The sequence below is a fragment of the Hemitrygon akajei genome, chromosome 17, assembly GCF_048418815.1.
Source record: "Hemitrygon akajei chromosome 17, sHemAka1.3, whole genome shotgun sequence".
NCBI classification, from domain to species: domain Eukaryota; kingdom Metazoa; phylum Chordata; class Chondrichthyes; order Myliobatiformes; family Dasyatidae; genus Hemitrygon; species Hemitrygon akajei.
The window spans coordinates 55354783-55374037 of NC_133140.1; the positions used below are offsets into that span (position 1 = coordinate 55354783).

Below are 19255 nucleotides of genomic sequence, written 5' to 3' on the forward strand. Positions count from 1 at the left end.
GTTGGTCTCTATGTTGACCCTAAAGCATGGCACAGGTTAGGATCACAAACATGAGAAAATCTGCAGATGCTGGAAACCCAAGGCAAAGCACACAAAATGCTGGAGGAACTCAGCAGGTCAGGAAGCATCTTTGGAAATGAATAAACAGTTGACGTTTCGGGCCAAAACCCTTCATCAGGACTCCTGTGTGATGGGGGTCCTTAACGAAAGATGCCCCCTTTTTGAGGCGTCGCCTTTTCAAGATGTTCTTGATGCTGGGCAGGCTGGTGCTGGCCGGGTTTGCAGCTTTGTCTGATTCTGTGCAGCTGCTTCTCCATACCACACAGTGATGCAACCAGTTAGAGTGCTCTCCACAGTACATCTGTAGAAACTTATGAATGTTTTTGGTGATGTACTAAATATCCTCAAACTCCTAATGAAATATAGCAGTTGTCATGTCTTCTTTATAATTGCATCAATATGTTGGGCAAAGGATAGATCTTCAGAGATGTCAACACCCAGGAACTTGAAACTGCTCACCCTTTCCACTGCTGATCCCTCAGTGAAGATTGGTCTGTGTTCCCTCGACTTCCCCTTCCTGATGTTCACCATCAATTTCTTGGTTTTACTAACGGTGAGTGCAAGGTTGTTGTTGTAACACCACTCACCCAGCTGATCTAGTGTACACTTCCTTGTCAGCATTTGAAATTCTGCCAACAATAGTTCTGTCATTAGCAAATGTATAGAGGGTGTGTGAGCTGTGTTTAGCCACGTAGTTGTTGTGTAGAGAGAGGAGAGCAGTGGGCTAAGCACGCATCCTGGAGCTGCAATAATGTTGATTGTCAGCAAGGAGGAGATGTTATTTCTGATTGGCACTGACAATTGTCTCCTGATGAGGAAGTCAAGGATCCAGTTGCAGAGGGAGGTACAGAGGCCCAGGGTTTGGAGCTTGTTGATCAGGGCTGAGGGTACGATGGTCTCGAACATCAAGCTGTAATAAATAAACAGCAGTCCGAAGTAGATATTGCTGTTGTCCAGGTGATCCAAGGCCGGGTGAGATAACATCCAATGTAAACATATTGTGGCGATGGGCAAACTGCAATGGGTCCAGGTCCTTGCTTCTTAGGCAGGAGCTGATTCTGGCCATGATCAACCTCTCAAGCCCTTCATCACAGTAGATGTGAGTGCCACTGGCCGATAGTCACTGAGACAGTTCACCCTGCTCTTGGGCACTGGCATGATTGTCATCTTTTCGAAGCAGATGGAACCTCCAGCAGCAGCAGTGAGAGATTGAAGATGTCCTTGAATGCTCTTGCCAGTTGGTTGGCACAGGTTGTCAATGCCCTACTAGGCGCACCATGACCCTTTGGCCTCCAAGACAGGGATTGCAGGGATTCACATGGATGTGGTTTTATTCTCCCCTTCAAAGCATTCATAAAAGACATTGAGCTCATCTGTGAGTGAAGCATCACAGCCATTTATGATGTTAGGGTTTCACTTTGTAGGAAGTAAAGGCTAACTTCAAATGGAATTGGTTTTTTTTGCTCTTAAAATAGCCTGCCGTAGGTTGTACCTGGACTTAATGTCTGGATCATCGGTCTTAAATGCTACAGATCTGGCCCTCAGCAGACTGTGAACCTCCAGGTTCATCCATGGCTTTTGGTTTGGGTATGTCTGGTATGTTCTTGAAGGCACACACGCATCCACACAGGTTTTAATGAAGCTGGTGACAACTGTGGCGTATGCATTCAGACTTGAAGATGAATCCCTGAATATTGTCCAGCCTGCCGACTCAAAGCTTCCTTGTAGGTGCCTCTCCACCTCCCTGGACCATCCTCCTCAGTCCTTACCACTGGTGCTGCAGCTTTAGTCTTTGCCTGTACGTTGGGAACAGAGGTACAGCCAGTTTATGTTCCAGGTCCAAAACCAATTTATATAATTGGGAATGGAAAAAAAAACAAGTTAGTTTTCAGTTATAGAGAAGTGGAAAAGGGATGAGTATAACAAATGGAATATCTCTGATGGGTGAGATCAAATGAGTTAATGTGATATTTAGAAAGAATTATGTTTCTGTGTGTTATGTATTGCTGATTGGAAATGCAATAATATACTTTGATTATGTTAGCAATATGTAACATGGACAAAGAAACAAGATCTTTTCTAACTGCCATATTAACTAAGTTCATCTCACCCTATCCGAGATATTCCTTTTGTCCTACCAATCTGTCTCCCACCTTCACAGCTACTGAAAACATGTTTTTTTCATTTTTCCCAATTCTGATGGAGAATTTGGATTTGAAACGTCAAATCTGTTTCTCTTTCCACAGCTGCTACCTGGACCGCTGAATGTTTCTTTATTTTCCTTTTCCTGTACATGCCTGCAAGAAAATGAATCTCTAGGTCGTATATAAGGATGTATACATATTTTGATAATAAATTTACTTTGACATTTTGGGCCAAGGTCCTTCTCAAAACGTCAACACTTTATTCCCTTCCATAGATACTGCCTGACTTGCTCAGTTCCTCTAGCATTTTGTGTGTGTGTTGCTCAAGATTTGCAGTGTCTGTCGAATCTCTTGTCCAAACAATAGCCTGGATGGTATTACATTTTTCCAATTGATTAACCAAGTTGTCAAACTCTTAAATTAGTACAAAAGACCATGCACCAAAAACTTAACTCTCTCTCCCTACATTAATGTTATTTGACTGGTTGAATATTTTCAACATTTTTTGTTTTACTTTTAGTCTAAATCACATCTCATTTTAAAATCATACTGTAAATTGAGACATCTGTATATAAACAAAGACGAAATTAAGTTTTTGATTTCCCTGGTTGACTTGCTGTAAGTTTCATAATTCTCCGATACAAGTTTTGATTAAGGTTATCAAACTGAAAAATCAACTCTTGTTTTCCCCTGCTGAATGCTACAAGATGTATTCAGTATTTCCAACATAATTTCTTATTTTACAGTTCTCTGTTTTGTTTTAAGTTTCCATTTTTCCTGTTCACTGTTTTTGTTTGCTTACAAATATTCTGACATGGAAATTAAGAACAGGAGTAGGCCTATCAAGCCTACTCAGCCATTCAGGTTGTAACCTCACTCTGCACTTCCAAAACCCTGGTTAACTTTCACCCTTTTCTTATCAAAATTTTATTAAACTCTAAAAATATTCACTGACATTTGAGGAAGAGAATTCCAAAGATTCACAGTCCTCCGAGAGAAAGAAATTCTGTTATCTTTTTGTCTTAAATGGATTATTTTTAAAAGTGACACCAAGGTTTAGATCATTCCACAAGAGGATTCATCCTTTCCACAGTCACCTCTGTCATGACCCCCTAAGATCAACCATTTTTCCATCAATCTTCTGAACAATGGTTAGAAACCTAGTTTGTTCAATCTTTTGTCATATGACATCACGTATCTTTGAGCTGTTCCAAGTTCATTTCCATTGTGTAAAGTTTTGACTTATTTGAAAGGAAGAAGCTTTTCCTTTCAAAATTGAGATGTGCAGTATTTCTAATATTTTATCAGACTAAAATAATCAGTTTATTTGGATGTAATTCTCTATGAAAGTGAAAGTTATTTATTTAACATTGACACTGTGTCTTCTCTGTTACAGGTACCTACCAAGGTCAGTGGGTTGGAGGAATGCGACATGGGTATGGTGTGCGTCAAAGTGTTCCCTATGGGATGGCTGCTGTTATCAGGTCTCCTCTTAGAACTTCTATTAACTCTCTAAGAAGTGAACACAGTAATGGTACAGCAATGCACCCAGACACTCCAGCTGGCAGCCCTGCAGGGTCAAGGGGGGGCTTTGTTCTCACTATGCATAGTGACAATGATCTTCTTACAGCCAAAAACAAAAAAAAGGGAATCTTTCGCAGATCCCTTTTGAGCGGGCTGAAACTCCGGAAATCCGAATCCAAAAGCTCCTTGGCCAGCCAAAGAAGCAAGCAGAGCTCATTCCGAAGTGAAGCTGGAATGAGTACAGTCAGCTCCACGGCCAGTGACATCAACTCCACAATTAGTTTTGGTGAAGGGGAAACAGATTTGTCAGTCATTGAAGATGATATAGACGCAACGACAACAGAAGTGTATGTGGGAGAATGGAAGAATGACAAACGTTCCGGCTTTGGGTTAAGCCACCGATCTGATGGCCTGAAATTCGAAGGGGAGTGGCTCAGCAACAAGAGACATGGTTATGGATGTACAACCTTTCCAGATGGAACAAAAGAAGAGGGCAAATATAAACAAAATGTATTGGTGAGTGGGAAGAGGAAGAACCTGATTCCTCTACGGACAAGTAAGATTCGAGAGAAAGTGGATAGGGCAGTGGAAGCAGCTGAACGGGCTGCAGCTATTGCCAAACAGAAAGCTGAGATTTCTGCATCCAGGTAGGAAGCTGGCTGTTCGTTCATTTCAAATAGTGGAATTTGCAATAACCTTTGATAAATATAAGTTCATGTAGACAATATGAACATTGATTGCAAAGGAATGGGGCATCTTTAACTGAAGGGATTGTGCGCAAAATAAATCTATCAAGCCTTAGTGTACAATATAAATAGTTGATTAGAAATGATGCTACATGGATTCTAAATTCTGACAGTGATGAAGGTGGAGTAGACAATGGCCAAGCTGGCTCTTGAACCCACAGTTAATGTGAAATTGACCACGTGACACTAGACCACTTCATTTTCCCTGGATGGGTTCAGAAGGGGAAGAAAATGCCAAGGGAGTTAGTCCGAGACTCTGAGATTTGGAATGGAGAATCCAGTAAGTAATAATGGAAAGTAGAGAGAGGCAACAGCAACATTTCAGAATTTCAGGATAACAGGAGAAGGATTTTGGCAAAAGATAACAAAAAGGAACACAGACTGATAGGAGAGGTGAAGTTCAGAAAAGATTAACACTACCTGTCCTAGGAACATCTGGACTGAGACATCTGGAGTTTAACTTTTTTCTCAACTTCTGAAATAAATTGTGATTTTACATTCAGCTGCTAATTATCCTCTCTGGAATCGGGGAAATAAAATCAAATACCTTTGCTCTTTATGCCCTTAACCTCAACCCCAGTCCGGTTCTGAAAGTAATATGACCTTAAAGGTTTATGTGCATTTGATTAGCATTCAGCTTGAAGCTGACATTTCTTTCCCCATTAGCTTATGTAAATGACAATCACTTGTATGTCTCATTCACTAATTTTCACCTCAATCACTAATGTTTGCTAAGAGGTTAAACTACTGGTAAAAGGAAGCCAAAACAGTAAGTGATGTTACTGATTAAACCTCAACACGCCTACTGAGAAGTTTCTACTTTGGGACTAGAAATATTTTATCAGGCTCCTAATTACAACACTTGGAATCTTACTTCATGTGGACTGGATCACTGTCTTTACCAATGAAGAAAATATTTCTTGATGCTTTAGCACGGAATGATGCAGGTGATTTTGCTTTATTCATCAAAAACTGCTTTCTCTAACCTAGTGATGTCCATAGCAATCAAATCTACAGGAAGTACCTGGAGTCCAGAATTCTGATACTGCAATGCACTAAGAAAGGTATCTGAACATTTGGTTTCAAGAGGCAATCGTACCTCTTAGAGTTATTACTGCAGAATTGATCAGGCAGAGATTGTGACTATTAGTGAAACTGGAAGGAGTTTTGAACTTGTCCAGCACATACAAAATCCTTACAGCTTGTGTAGATGATAACAGAAAGAACAGGGAGAATGAGTGAATGAACTGACTGTGGTGCAGAGGGATATTTAATCTGGTAGAGTGAAAAAGAGTAAGGACAATATGATTAGGGAATAGATACTGTCATGTACAACTGTGAGAATGTCCAAAAGCTGTATTGTCCACCTGGAGCCAAATTTAAGGACATTCCCTTGGGGCCGGAGAGGAAATTGGATTGGAGAGATCAAGTTGTGGTTGTCTGTGTGAGAACCAACAACACAGAGAGAATTAAGAGGAAGATTCCACTGAAGGAGTAAAGCAAGTAGCGTCCAAATTAAAAAAGCAGAACCACAAAGCAGAACTCTGGAGTAGTGATCTGAATGCATGCCTTAAAGATTGTTATAAGAACAAAATGTTTCACGTCACGGCGTTGATACTAACACTGGTTCCATTAGAATGGCATTACTTGAACTTTGCTAGAAGCAAAAACCAAAAAGCTGAATTAAATAACCAGGGCTCTAGATAAGGCCTTAAGTTAATCAGATGCAGTGGGTGAGGTTGGGGGGGGGGGGGCGGGTGGCACTATGAGGGGTAATTGAAAGAATGGGGTTTTAGTGCAGGGTAAAAATGTCAGGAGGGACAGAGCACACAAACACCAGTCATAGGAGTATAGCTCCAATTACGATCAGAAGAGGGAAAATGATAAAAAGACAAAATGGGCGTTTCTTTAACTGTTTGATATTTAGATGGACAAATTAGTGGCAGAGTCGATGGGCTGAAGTGGCCTTCTATGTAGTTATGAATAATCTTGTAGTTAATGACTTTAGGAAGTGAAACCATATTAAGTTGAACAATTTCCTGTTTGTCCTGTAGATTAGCTCCACTCCAGTGGAAAGTTCATTGTTGTGGATAACAATGAGGTGCAAAACTGCAGCTATAAAAAATTGTGTTGTTGAAGATGCAGCCTTGGGTGACTTCGGTGTCTGCACTGTGAATGCATCTGTTGTGAAGCCACTGAGTTAAGATCACAGAAGACAAGTTTTCTAGCATCTGCAGAATCTCTTGTGTTTAGGATGGTTCCTTGATACTGAGGCATAGATAGCCTTGACAATGATATCAGATCAAAGCACATCATGGTTATCTGTGAGTTGCTGGGCCTTTTGCTTTCTTTCTGCTATGAAATAATCTGAATGTGTTCTTTAAGTTTGTTGGACCTCAATTTTCTGGTGGTTACAACATGTACGAACATACCTTAAAACATGCTAATGATTCCATTACATACAGTAAATGCTTTAGGTTTGAAGCTAATTAGCTTCTGTTTTACCTAGTTATTGTCAGACTAATCTTGGCATTTTCTGATAAGGCAACCAAGAGTCTTCTGTGCAGTGGATGCTTTACAGCTTCTCTTGTTTGGGAGTCATCAAGTTATCTGCAAGTTACTGTTTGAAAAATGTTTTCCTTTGTGGGGTCCTTGAGGTATACAGCATTGATTTTCTTGCAGCAAAGTTTCTTTTGAAGCTGTTGTTTTGCAGCCAGGCTGATCGAGATAACAGATTTGGCAGTGGCAAGGCCAACTTTGAACAGTGCCTATCACGGGCCTGTTGATGTGGACATCTTTATAGTCTTGAACTCAGATCATTTTATAAACAGGTGCTAGAGTCTGGAGGCAGGGTATTGTCTTCAGGTCCCAACTGAAACAGTGTGTTATTATGACAAGCTTTTTGTCAGAGGCATAATTTTCCTTGTTCTCTCAATCCATGCTGGTAGATTGAGCCTCATTTTAATAATCTCTTCCAAATATGCCAGATCAATTGGTTTACCCTCATTTATTCTGCGGATTATTAAAAAAATTAACAGATTTGTCAAATGTGATTTCTCTTTATAAATCTGTGTTGATTCTCGCTAATCTTCTTATTATTTACCAGGTGTTCAGTTATCACTTCCTTTTATCAGCTTACATGTGTGAAAATTAAAAGACTGCAGAAACTAGAAATCTGAGATGAAAGCAGTAAATGCTGGAAACACTCAGCGGGTCAGGCAGTGTCTATGGAAAGAGAGAGAGAGTAGAATGCCCTTCATCAATGCGCAATGTAGAATTGAGTAACCACATCTCATCTGCCTTTTGGGCCGCCTGCAGTCTTCCAGAATCAGCATATGAGTTCATCAAACCTGCTTTCTTTATCACGTCTGCTGTTAATCTACCATCTTAATCCCTTCCCGACCCTCTCCCTGTCTCTCCTTCTCGCCTAACTTCCCCATTGACCTGATGTTGTCCACAAGTTACCCCCATGGCAGCCCTGGTCTCATCCAATCAGGAACATGCTTTTTGTCCAATCCATCCTTCTACCTACTTCTCAATAAATTTTCTCTCGCTCCCAGTTCTGAGGAAGACATGAACTCTGTGTCCCTTTCTAATGATGCTGCCTGACCTTTCGATCTTTCCAACATTTTCTTCATTTTATCCTTGAGATGTTTCAGTGCCAGAAAGTAGAGCATAAATAGCAGGATGGGCTGGAAGAGAAAGTAAGGCAATTTGACAGACATATTCTTAAAACTCTTTTAACAGCTTTGGTATTCCTCAGGAGTGCTTTCTAGCTAATAAAGTAGAACTTAACATATCAGAAATATAAATACAAATCACGGTGGATGGTGCACATGTACTCAGTCATCTGGGTGCAGAAGTTCAGCTTCCTTTCAAATGTGCGTCGCCTTTGGAGGCATCTTCATTTGTGCTGAATCTTATGCAAAATGGTAATGTTCCAAGCTTTTTATTAGAATTCTTTTCTAGAAAACTAGGGATGATCTTAATGAAATATATGTGATCCTAAGCGTGCACGACAGGGTGTATGTCAAAGTGTTTCTGCAAGTGGGAGAATCTGACATCTGGACGCATAGTTACAATTTGCAGACATTTATATCAATCCTGTGGGGTTGTGGAGGCTGGATTGGGGAAAGCTGACGAGGAAGAAGATAGCTGTTTTGAAAGATCACGTTGTGGTCTTTCATTGATCCTGTTATGGTTATTATTCTATGGATTTATTGAGTATGCCCACAAGAAAATGAACCTCAGGGTTGTATATGGTGACATAAATGTACTTTGATAATAAATTTACTTTGAACTTTGAATTGAGGTCTCTCTGTAACTGGCACAGTAGAGAAGGTAAAGGCTGCCGATAATCTGCCATGATCATATTGATTTGTGGAGCAGGTATGAGGTACCAAGTGACCTATTACTGCTCCTATTTCCTTATGTTCCTATAAGACATTGCTACCCAAAACCCTGACTCTTGCAGCAGTCCTTCAGTGATACTGCTTAAAACACTGATCCACATTCATCAGCTGCTGCTTTGCTTTTTTAAGCAACTGGGTTATCTCTGGACATGCTTGTTAATAATTTTCTGCGTTCTGTTAGTTTTGTTTACTGATAAAGTTACATAAAAGCTATGCTGCTTACGACTGCGGCTAAAGCGGTTTCATTCCAATCACTGACAATCTGGTGGGACTGTCTCTAGAACGAGAGTATGAGAGGAAAGAGCAAAGAAGTAGGACACAATGGGAAATGAGGGAGCAGGTTGTCATTGTGCACTCTGGCTGCCATTATTTGAATTTTCCGAATAGCAATTTCTCAAGTGCCTTTGCTTCGTAACAGAGCCTCATCAGCTGGTCCAGCTATATCTTGACTTTTACATCCACACTGCTGAATTTGAGACTCTTCTTCTCCTGTTAAATTGTAATGTGAAAGATTTTAAGTAAATAGTAGACAGGAAGGAATGTCAGAAAAAGCTCCAGGTAACGTTTATAAAGGAATTAATCAGAGGACTTTATGAACAATCATGTGACCTGCCACACACTCACCCACAAAGGTCACCTACAACTCTGTTGTATTTCCCATTGGGCTACATTTCTTCAGGTTTGAAGGACGTGGTGGGAGAGTGGGCAGGCAAACTGATGGGAAACAAAAACTGAATCCGATAAACATACCCAAAATCACTTTTTAAACAATTTCCATCAATCACGTTCTCAAAATGCCACTTCACCTCCTTGTTCTGCCCTTAGACAGACAGACATAATTTATTGATCCCGAGGGAAATTGGGTTTCGTTACAGTCTCACCAACCAAGAATAGTGTAGAAATATAGCAATATAAAACCATAAATAATTAAATAATGATAAGTAAGTTATTCCAAGTGGAAATAAGTCCAGGACCAGCCTATTGGCTCAGGGTGTCTGACACTTCGAGGGAGGAGTTGTAAAGTTTAATGGCCACAGACAGGAATGACTTCCTATGGCACTCAGTGTTACATCTCGGTGGAATGAGTCTCTAGCTGAATGTACTCCTGTGCCTAACCAGTACATTATGGAGTGGATGGGAGACATTGTCCAAGATGGCATGCAACTTGGACAGCATCCTCTTTTCAGACACCAGCGTCAGAGAGTCCAGTTCCACCCCCACAACATCACTGGCCTTACGAATGAGTTTGTTGATTCTGTTGGTGTCTGCTACCCTCAGCCTGCTGCCCCAGCACACAACAGCAAACATGATAGCACTGGCCACCACAGACTCGTAGAACATCCTCAGCATTGTCCGCCAGATGTTAAAGGACCTCAGTCTCCTCAGGAAGTAGAGACAGCTCTGACCCTTCTTGTAGACAGCCTCAGTGTTCTTTGACCAGTCCAGTTTATTATCCATTCATATCTCCAGGTATCTGTAATCCTCCACCATGTCCACATTGACCCCTTGGATGGAAACAGGGGTCACCGGTGCCTTAGCCCTCCTCAGGTCCACCACCAGCTCCTTAGTCTTTTTCACGTTAAGCTGCAGATGATTCTGCTCACACCATGATATGTCATTACTTTCACCACTCACCCATTTTCCCAGAGCGTCCTAGCAAAGCCATTGAGAATAACCTCTGTAAAACGCATTCACTCACCAGAGGTGGATAGAGCTGTCAAAAGCAACATTCATTATTTATTCCTAATTTTCTCTGTACTGAGGAGGTAGTTCTGAATCAGTCGTATGGGTGTGTCTGGACCAGACCAGCTCAGGGCAGCAGATTGCCTTTCCTTTGTGAACCAGATGGGAAGTTTCATGATAATGTAAATATTTCCAGATTTATTTATTTACTTGAATCTATCCAGCTGCCATGGTGGCAGTTGAACTCATACCTTTGGCTCAATAGTCCACACAGCTGAAATCATTTTCTTAACCATTACGGTACTGTAGCATGACCTTAGTATGTTGTTCTGGTATTGCTTACATCGTTGATTGCATCATTCTTAACAGTAATTTTTCTGTAGTATCTCCACTGGCTTCTGGAGTACAGCATGGTTTTCCATGTGAGGACAGATTAAGCAGACTGGGCCTTTACTCTCTTGACCTCGGAAGAATGAAATATGTTGTATCATAAGATCATAAGTTTTGAGGTTTTCCCCATCTGGAATATCTAGAGCTGCGGCGACAGTTTCAAAACCATTTAGGACAGAGATGAGAAGACATTTCTTTACACAGAGGGGATGAATCTTTGGAATTCATTAGCCGACTGGGTTGTCAAACCTCAGGTACCAAAAATATTCAACAGATTTAAATACATTTTTAAGAAATTAAAGGAATCAAAGAATATGTGGTTGGGAACAAGGAGCAAATGCAATATAGGATTAGTATAAGAACAAATTGCTGAGCCAGAGATCAACCTTCATCTCATTAAGAGATCAAATAGAAATGAGGGACAGAATTCCAACTCGTGTTTCAATTTCTTTTAATTTTTATGTTCTACTTAGTTCCACGGCCTCTAACCTCCACTATTGCATACCTCTCCAAGCAATAGTTGTTCTTTCAGTTCCAGGGTTCCCTCATGTTACAGCAGCTTTGAGTCAGGGAGGCCTGTTTAGAGCATGTGAGTCACTAGTTAATGAGGTTCTGCCCTGAAAATGAACTGGATCTGCTGGCTACGTTGTCTGTCTGATTTTTTTAACCTGTTGGCCAGGTTCCTCATGATGAAATGACCTTTATTGTCTGTGGAAGTAACAAGGTAAATAAGATAGATAATATTCCTTTTCTTTTTAAGCTTTTATAGCTTCTTTCAACGGTCTCCCTGAGGAATATCCTCGTTGAGACTTAACAACCTTTATCAATTATTTAGGATTACTAAACAGTGCCTCGGCTGAATAAACATTTGGACCATTATTACACTATAAATACTGTTTAGAGCAAAGCAACTTAAATTAAAAAGTTAAAATTTTAATCTAAAAGAGCCAATGAATCTTGGAATCTTTTTGATAAGCAAAAACCCAATTGCCTAGAAATGTGGGTGAATGGTATTTCCTTTACCACACAATGCATATAAAAATCAGTAATTCCCAGAGTTCATGATTTCCAAGTGGATTTATCATTTTCTGAAACTTTACTAGGTACATTTGTTTTCCAATTTAGATATGTATCTGAAGACGTTATTCCTAGTGTGTTTGGAGCTTTAGTTACATTGATTGGAAAAGCAGTCTGTTGTGTTTTTGGAATGCTGTTTGCTTTGGGGCATCACAGTCTAAGAGGTTTGGCTGAGCAGGCTCCAGCTTGGAATTGAGAACCTGATGTAGGTGGAGCTCCTTTAAATAACTTTTTTTAACTTATTTTTTGTTTAGAGTTTCCCTCACACTTCCCTCTACTCCACTATCCTCATTTCTATGGTATGAAACTCATCCTGCCGACCAATTACAACAATGTGCAAAATGCGATCGTTACTAGTGAATCCCAGTTGTCTATAATCTACAGTCCTTGTCTGCTGTGGACCTCCCTGCTGGGACCCGAATGATTCCCTGGATTTCTCTAGTTTTCTTTGCATTCTGCACTGATGCAGCACATGAAGTGTAGTTTAGTAGTGTCCAATTCCTGGGGCTTTGAGCATAACTGAATTTCCACTGCACAGTAAGAATCTGCTGTTTCCATCGCTAGCACGGTTCGTAACTAGTGACATTGATGCAGGGAGGAAATGAAAATTTATGCACAAAAACTAATGATTGTGATTTGGAATGCACAATGTGAAAGGAAAGTGGAAGGAGGCTCAGTATTAATACAACTTGGATATATAGTCAAAAGGAAAATAATTGCAGGCATATGGAGAAAATAAAGTGAAAATAATTGATAACACTTTCAAATTGCGGGTATGAACATGATTGACTGATTGGGCTCCTGTGTGGTATGATTCCATTTACAAGAAGGGCAATAAGTTTATTCTTTATTCCATTGAACCTGAGCTAATCTGTTCAGGCAATTTTATGCTTAGTGCTTTTGATAAGAAAAACGTATACTGCCTGTGAATATTCATTGTACTAGACTATGCTTTTTCATAATAAAGCAATATTTGGAGATTTTGATTCTTATTCACACAATGCTCCTGGTGGCTGAGATTACTTACTGCTTTTTTAAAACCAGACTTTTTTAAAGGTAACACTTCTAAAGATGTAGACATTGTTATATTTGTTTTCTAAGTGTTCTGTAAATGGACATTATCAACTAAAACTCTGTAGATGTTCATTTACTAAATTGCAGACTACTTTATAGATCTGTGCTGTTAAAGAGGGCTGTCTCCATACAGTACCCAGTTAATTCCTTCTTACCCCACATTTCCTGCAGATCAGTAGCTTTAAAGGAAGATCTTTTTAAATGTCTGCACCCAGTACCAGTAAAGATGGATCTGTGTGTTGTGTTGATCAAGCTGATCTGCAGAAACTGAAATTGGTTTTCTGCTGAATAGATTGCACACAAAATTGAATTTAAAGCTGAATCATTTGATTCTTTGTGGCTTCAGAATGAATTTTAATGTAGCTTTAGAATAAAGATCAGACCACTGTACTTTTTATGTTTCAGTTATTGTGGGGAAAAGAAAGTATAGCGAGGGGGAAGCAATATCCTTGCAGGTAGGTTTGCTAGCATGGTTCGGGAGGGTTTAAACTAATTTTCAAGGGGGATGGGACTCGGAGCGATAGAGCAGTGAAAGAAGTGCATGGAGTAAAGCCAGATTTAACATATAGAGAGGCTTTGAGGAAAGAGAAGCAGAATAAAGGGTGTAAAGGTAGTAAAATAGAAGGGCTAAAGTGTGTGTACTTCAATGCAAGAAGCATCAGGAACAAAGGTGATGAACTGAGAGCTTGGATACATACATGGAATTATGATGTAGTGGCCATTACAGAGACTTGGCTGGCACCGGGGCAGGAATGGATTCTCAATATTCCTGGATTTCAGTGCTTTAAAAGGGATAGAGAGGGAGGAGAAAGGGGAGGAGGGGTGGCATTACTGGTCAGGGATACTATTACAGCTGCAGAAAGGGTGGGTAATGTAGCAGGATCCTCTTTTAAGTCAGTATGGGTGGAAGTCAGGAACAGGAAGGGAGCAGTTACTCTATTGGGAGTATTCTATAGGCCCCCTGGTAGCAGCAGAGATACCGAGGAACAGATTGGGAGGCAGATTTTGGAAAGGTGCAAAAGTAACAGGGTTGTTATCATGGGTGACTTTAACTTCCCTAATATTGATTGGCACTTGATTAGTTCCAAGGGTTTAGATGGGGCAGAGTTTTTTAAGTGTGTCCAGGATGGATTCCTGTCACAGTATGTTGACAGGCCGACTAGGGGGAATGCCATACTAGATCTAGTGTTAGGTAACGAACTGGGTCAGGTCACAGATCTGTCAGTGGGTGAGCATCTGGGGGACAGTGATCACCGCTCCCTGGCCTTTAGCATTAACATGGAAAAGGATAGAATCAGAGAGGACAGGAAAATTTTTAATTGGGGAAGGGCAAATTATGAAGCTATAAGGCTAGAACTTATGTGTGTGAATTGGGATGATGTTTTTGCAGGGAAATGTACTATGGACATGTGGTCGATGCTTAAGGATCTCTTGCGGGATGTTAGGGATAAATTTGTCCCACTGAGGAAGATAAAGAATGGTAGGGTGAAGGAACCATGGGTGACAAATGAAGTGGAAAATCTAGTCAGGTGGAAGAAGGCAGCATAAACGAGTTTTAGGAAGCAAGGATCAGATGGGTCTATTGAGGAATATAGGGTAGCAAGAAAGGAGCTTAAGAAGGGGCCGAGAAGAGCAAGAAGGGGGCATGAGAAGGCTTTGGTGAGTAGGGTAAAGGAAAACCCCAAGGCATTCTTCAATTATGTGAAGAACAAATGGATGACAGGAGTGAAGGTAGGACCAATTAGAGATAAAAGTGGGAAGATGTGCCTAGAGGCTGTGGAAGAGTGTGATGTCCTCAATGAATACTTCTCTTCGGTATTCACCAATGAGAGGGAACTTGATGACGGTGAGGACAATATGAGTGAGGTTGATGTTCTGGAGCATGTTGATATTAAGGGAGAGGAGGTGTTGGAGTTGTTAAAATACATTAGGACGGATAAGTCCCCGGGGCCTGATGGAAAATTCCCCAGTGTTACGAACCTCGTAACTGGGTGTCTTACCAGCAAAGATAGAAGTGTCCGTTGGAGTCTGGTGATACTATTCGCAACAATATTTATTATCAAAAATATACAAAATAATATCAATGCGAATATACAGAGAATATACGTTAGCAATACTAAACCTAAAAGTGCGGGTATAATAATAATCACTAATTGAAAAAAGCTCTATCGTTGTCTAGGGGATAATGAATTGTCCGATGGAAATATAAAGTTCAGTTCAGTTCATGCAGGCTGCGGTAGTTGTTGGTCGCTGTGTTGCAAGAGAGAGAGAGAGAGAGAGAGAGAGAGAGAGAGAGAGAGAGAGAGAGAGAGAGAGAGAGAGAGAGAGAGAGAACAGTAACAGTTATTGACTTGCCAACCTTCCTTTATGATTTTGATCCGTTGATGCATTATTGTTGTGGCCATTCACGTATGACCCCTCCGTCCTTTAGCTAGACCGTTCTGCCGTGGTGGACTCGTCACCCAGGCAAGGGTGGACACACACACAAGCCCCCACCGGTCTCGCTACAAAACACTGTGAGTTGAAATTTACTGACCCTTCGTTCGGTCTCCGATGTCCCACACTGTCTCGTGGGTTTCTGCTGCTCACTAGCGTTTCTCCTGGTGCGTCTGAGGGGTGTTACCCCAGACCCCACTTTTATCCCCACTCACGGGGTCTCAGGTGTCAATCAGGTTGGGATGATGTAACCCATCAAACCAGCCCACTCTGGTTGCCCCCTGAGGGGTTTCAATGAATAGAACAGTACCAAGTACACAATCCTTCTCCAAAAGACAATAGCAGTAAATCAATGGTTCCGCTCTCTTTTTGTCGGTAGGAGACATTTCACCTTGTGTATCTCTGAGCTGTGTCTCTCTCTCATTAACTTTCATGAGCTGTTATCAATAACAACTGCCCTGGCAGCGTTCCTTTGTCTCTCTCACTTCCGTGATAACAGCATCGAAATAGCAGCGATTTGTGATTCTTCAAAAAGGGGGAGGGGCATAGGCGACTCTGCACCCTTCTGCCCATCAGAGTTGTTCATCCTTCGTAACACCAGGCTGCTCCACGAGGCGAAGGAAGAGATTGCTGAGCCTCGGGCTAGGATCTTTATGTCCTCGTTGTCCATGGGAATTGTACCGGATGATTGGAGGGAGGTGAATAATGTCCCCTTGTTCAAAAAAGGTAGTAGTGATAGTCCGGGTAATTATAGACCAGTGAGCCTTATGTCTGTGGTGGGAAAGCTGTTGGAAAAGATTCTTAGAGATAGGATCTATGGGCATTTAAAGATCAGGGACATGGTCTGATCAGGGACAGTCAGCATAGCTTTGTGAAGGGCAGATCATGTCTAACAAGCCTGATAGAGTTCTTTGAGGAGGTGACCAGGCATATAGATGAGGGTAGTGCAGTGGATGTGATCTACATGGATTTTAGTAAGGCATTTGACAAGGTTCCACATGGTAGGCTTATTCAGAAAGTCAGAAGGCATGGGATCCAGGGAAGTTTGGCCTGGTGGATTCAGAACTGGCTTGCCTGCAGAAGGCAGAGGGTCATGGTGGAGGGAGTACATTCAGTTTGGAGGGTTGTGACTAGTGGTGTCCCACAAGGATCTGTTCTGGGACCTCTACTTTTCGTGATTTTTATTAACGACCTGGATGTGGGGGTAGAAGGGTGGCTAGGCAAGTTTGCAGATGACACAAAGGTTGGTGGTGTTGTAGATAGTGTAGAGGATTGTCAAAGATTGCAGAGAGACATTGATAGGATGTAGAAGTGGGCTGAGAAGTGGCAGATGGAGTTCAACTTGGAGAAGTGTGAGGTGGTACACTTTGGAAGGACAAACTCCAAGGCAGAGTAGAAAGTAAATGGCAGGATACTTGGTAGTGTGGAAGAGCAGAGGGATCTGGGGGTACATGTCCACAGATCCCTGAAAGTTGCCTCACAGGTAGATAGGGTAGTTAAGAAAGCTTATAGGGTGTTAGCTTTCATAAGTCGAGGGATAGAGTTTAAGAGACGCAATGTAATGATGCAGCTCTATAAAACTCTAGTTAGGCCACACTTGGAGTATTGTGTCCAGTTCTGGTTGCCTCACTATAGGAAGGATGTGGAAGCATTGGAAAGGGTACAGAGGAGATTTACCAGGATGCTGCCTGGTTTAGTGTATGGATTATGATCAGAGATTAAGGGAGCTAGGGCTTTACTCTTTGGAGAGAAGGAGGATGAAAGAAGACATGATAGAGGTGTACAAGATATTAAGAGGAATAGACAGAGTGGACAGCCAGCGCTTCTTCCCCAGGGCAATACTGCTCAGTCCAAGAGGACATGGCTTTAAGGTAAGGGAAGGGAAGTTCAAGGGGGATATTAGAGGAAGGTTTTTCACTCAGAGAGTGGTTGGTGTGTGGAATGCACTGCCTGAGTCAGTGGTGGAGGCAGATACACTAGTGAAGTTTAAGAGGCTACTAGACAGGTATATGGAGGAATTTAAGGTGGGGGATTATATGGGAGGCAGGGTTTGAGGGTCGGCACAACACTGTGGGCTGAAGGGACTGTAATGTGCTATTCTATGTTCTATGTTCAATATTAATGCAGCATCCAAAGGGAAACATGTTTGTTTTAGGAGAAATGAAGTGATTTTTTTTACATTTGACACTTGAAGATATTGCTAGAGAATAAACACAAGAGATGCTGCAGATGTTGAACATCTTGAGTAACAGTCACAAAATGCTGGAGGAACTCAGCAAGTCAGGCAGCATCTATACAGGGGAATAGGCAGTGTTTCAGGCTGAGACCCTCCTTATCCGCGGATTCCGCATGCACGGATTCAACCAACCGCGGATCGGGAAAACCCGGAAGTTCTCTCTCCAGCACTTGTTGTTTGAGCATGTACAGACTATTTTTTCTTGTCATTATTCCCTAAACAATACAGTATAACAAATATTTACATAGCATTTACATTGTATTAGATATTATAAGTGATCTAGAAATGACTTAAAAGTACAGGCAGTCCCCGGGTTATGAATGAGTTCAATTGCTGAGTCCATCTTTAAGTCAGATTTGAAGTTGGAACAGGTACATTCGGTATTATTTAGCGTCTGTTAGTCAAACATTTTTCTTAGTATATAGTACATATTTTACATTTCTATGCATATAAAACACTTAAGAAACATTGTCTTTCATCGTTGACCGACTGTAGCCTAACGCTTTTCCAATGACCGATGGCGTTTCACCTCTTTCTGATCGCTTTATTGCTTCCACCTTATTTTCAATCGCCATTGTGACCACTTTTGTGAACAGAAACATTGCGGATTCAGAGCTACGCTGGGTCCTAATGTCCACTGCACTGAGACAAGTTAAATAAGGTCCAGGGTTCCATTGGGTTCTAAACACCACCGCATTGATTCAGGTTAAAGAAGGGACTTGAGCATCCGCGATTTTTGGTATCCGCGGGGGGGTCTCTGAACCAATCCCCTGTGGATAAGGAGGGCTGACTGTATTTTAGATTACAAATCTTGAATTCATTTTATATGTATTTTTGTGCAATTATAACCCATTTCACAACATATCTAAGTGAAAAAAAATTGGATAGGTATATGGATAGAAAAGGAATGGAGGGTTATGGGCTGAGTGCAGGTCGGTGGGACTAGGTTAGAGTAAGTGTTCGGCATGGACTAGAAGGGCCGAGATGGCCTGTTTCCGTGCTGTAATTGTTATCTGGTTATATATATCTGAGTGTCAACATTTCATCAAATTATTCCACATTATTTGGGCAGAGAGTGAGTTACTACTTTTAGCTATGTTAAAATTTTGTGCTAGCATTGTTGTATTTTATTAACAGATATTTGCATTTCAAAGCTAACATTTAGCAAGTCACAGAATACAATGCTTTGAAGAAATAAACCCTGCTACTGCTACTATAGCAGAATGGATGACGGAAATTTTTGGTAAGTATGGAAGTGATGCCTGGTTCTTCACGTGTGACGTTTCGAGTGGCTTCTAAGTCATTTTAAGCATAAACTAACTCCTGTATTAATTTCACCAGTAATTTCAACATTATGCATAATTCATTTCAGGGTAGATTGTTGGGATTTTATAAATAGTTTATAATAAAGATCAGACTACTGTACTGTACAGAATTTCAATTAAGAAGCCAATAATACAGCAGTTTAATTAT

The 19255-nt window shown here is 41.1% G+C and overlaps 1 protein-coding gene across 1 annotated transcript in view; it reads left to right on the forward strand.

Annotated features, from left to right (window-relative positions):
• jph3b (junctophilin 3b) overlaps positions 1 to 19255 on the forward strand; it is a 143814-nt gene that overhangs the window by 24473 nt on the left and 100086 nt on the right. Inside the window, exon 2 of the mRNA XM_073070161.1 lies at positions 3601 to 4375. Coding sequence (XP_072926262.1) covers positions 3601 to 4375 — 775 coding nt within the window. The remainder of the gene's footprint in view (positions 1 to 3600; positions 4376 to 19255) is intronic.